This window comes from Nyctereutes procyonoides, unplaced genomic scaffold (assembly GCF_905146905.1).
Source record: "Nyctereutes procyonoides isolate TBG_1078 unplaced genomic scaffold, NYPRO_anot_genome, whole genome shotgun sequence".
In the NCBI taxonomy this organism is placed as follows: Eukaryota; Metazoa; Chordata; class Mammalia; order Carnivora; family Canidae; genus Nyctereutes; species Nyctereutes procyonoides.
In genome coordinates, this window is record NW_026575034.1 from 22608779 (window position 1) to 22611299 (window position 2521).

General features: G+C 41.4%; 1 protein-coding gene across 1 annotated transcript; it reads left to right on the plus strand.

Moving 5' to 3' along the window:
- The first annotated feature begins 1230 nt into the window (after window positions 1-1230).
- Window positions 1231-2214, plus strand: LOC129504874 (olfactory receptor 51G2-like). The gene has a single exon (XM_055317753.1). It carries the CDS (start codon window positions 1231-1233, stop codon window positions 2212-2214), a length of 984 nt encoding a protein of 327 aa, XP_055173728.1.
- The last annotated feature ends 307 nt before the right edge of the window (window positions 2215-2521 follow it).

A 2521-nucleotide genomic window follows, 5' to 3' on the forward strand; every position in this document is an offset into this window, starting at 1 on the left:
TTTTTTTTTTTTACCTTTATTAGCACTCCACTGATTATACCTAACCAAGAGCGTGAACCCAATATGAGAAAAATACTTCACTTTCACTTTCATGTACCGTCTCTAAGCTACGCCTCACCCTGAATTTTACCTTTGATTCCTAACCTTCACACCCAAGGCTCTGCTACAGATGAGGAGAATTTTAGTGTTAATGAATTTGTTTGAGATAAAGAACCCTAGCCCTAACCTCAATCCTTACCATTGTGTTCAGCTTGTGAGATCCTGATGGCTTTGGACACCAGGTTCCAATAGGAGACATTTACCTTCCTACAAAATATGGAGAAATTTTCCCCATCACTTATGGATAGTAGGTGGAGAAAGAGTGAACTGGTAAGTTAAAAAAAAGACATTGGAAATACTAAAAACTGGGAGAAACTAGCCCTGTTTTCTAATATTTAATTGTTCCTTTTATTTCCTGAGCTGAATATTTATTGATCCAAATATAATGACAAACAATTTACATACATTACCCTATGCAACCATTACTGTGTTTATATCAAATACCTGGATCTGAGATAATTAAGTGGCTCTCTCAAGATCACAAGCCTATTAAGTATTAGAGCCATGAATTCCTTTTATTACTCTGTTATATTCCTTCTGCTACTTACATTCACTCCTGTACAAACTTCAGAAAGTTACCAGATCCTTCTCCAGTCTTCAATTTCCACAGGAAGCTGTCATTTCCATGCTTATTATAACTGCCTTCCATTGTCTTAAATGGCCCAGTGGAGATTTCTGTACTGCCAGGCAGTACCAGCATAGCATTAAACATTATCTTTTGTATTTGGCATGTAGCCCATGGAGAAATACTCTTCCACATGTCTAAACAGGAATCTCTTCCACATAGGGTGGTTTCCGTGTGTCCTTGTTTCAGATATAAGTTTTCCATCTCTTTGGTAATGAAATGTTTTTTTTTAAGATTTTATTTATTTATTCATGAGAGACACAAAGAGAGAGGCAGAGACTTAGGCAGAGGGAGAAGCAGGCTACCTGTGGGGAGCCCAATGTGGGACTCAATCCCAGGACCCCAGGACCACAACCTGAGTCAAAGGCAGATGCTCAACCACTGAGCCACCCAGGAATCTCAAGGAAATGTCTTATATATGATTATCAAGAGCTTGAAGTTTGATGTATAGTAACTGACCAGAGATTTCTATTCTCTAGTCCCTGTGTGCTTCCCTGTGTCTTCGAATGAAGTCTCACCATGACATTTTCAATGGCTCCATTGCATTCACACCTGCAACATTCACTCTTGCTGGCATTCCAGGGCTAGAGGCAGAACATATCTGGATATCCATCCCTTTCTGCCTGATATACATCATCATCTTCCTAGGAAATGGCATCATTCTTCATATCATCCGGATTGACCCTGCTTTGCACCAACCCACGTACTCCTTTTTGGCTATGCTGGCCTTTGTTGAACTTGGGGTCTCTGCTTCCACCATGCCCACTGTGCTAGGCATTTTCCTCTGTGGAATTAATGAAATCAGTTTTGGTGGTTGCCTGTTCCAGATGTTTTCCATGCATTCTTTTACCATAATGGAGTCAGGTGTCCTTCTCACTATGTCTGTAGACCGTTTTGTGGCCATCTACAGCCCCCTGCGCTACACAACCATCCTGACGATTCCCCACATCATTGGGATGGGTGTCATCATTGCCTTACAAAGTGTGGTGCTCATGTTCCCACTGTTCTTCCTCCTGAAGGGCCTGCCTTTCTGTGGTCACAATACTCTCACACACTCTTACTGTCTCCATTCAGATCTAATCAAATTGCCCTGTGGAGACACTCGACCCAACAGCATCCTGGGTTTGTTTGTCATTACCTCCACATTTGGGCTGGACTCATTGCTCATTGTAGTTTCTTATATGTTGATTCTTCACACTGTACTGGGAATAGCTTCTGGGGCTGGGCAGTGGAAGGCCCTCAACACATGTGTGTCACACATCTGTGCTGTTCTGGTGTACTATGTGCCCATGATTAGCCTCTCCTTGCTGCATCGCTTTGGGGGGCACTTACCTCCACTCCTTCAGACTGTCATGGCCAATGCCTACCTCTTCTTCCCACCTATGGTCAACCCCATTGTGTATAGTATGAAAACAAAAGAAATTCGCAATAGCATTGTTCGTACACTGCCTAGAAAGAGGCATGAAGTCTCAAGACAGATAATACCCTAAGAACTTAGGAATTTGGATCAGATCTGATTGCCTATATAGTAATCTGTCAAATGGGAAAAATTCATAATTTATCATTGCTTATGAGCAAACTGTAGGCTTTAGTAGATAAAGAAAAGAAAAATAGCCTCACCCTTTCTCCCTAAAAATATAGAATGTCATTACTTTGATGTAAGCTTATAGAAGGAGGCATGGGCCCCATATGCTTAACCCTGGTGAGGACAACATTTGTCTATTCAATTCTTAAATACTTGATTCATTTTTCCCCTTGGGAATAGGTAGAATGAGTCCTAGGGAGGTTTGTATTTCC

What these genes read in the sequence shown, in the direction of transcription:
- LOC129504874 (XM_055317753.1), top strand. Translation starts at nt 1,231, where the DNA reads ATGAAGTCTCACCATGACATTTTCAATGGCTCCATTGCATTCACACCT.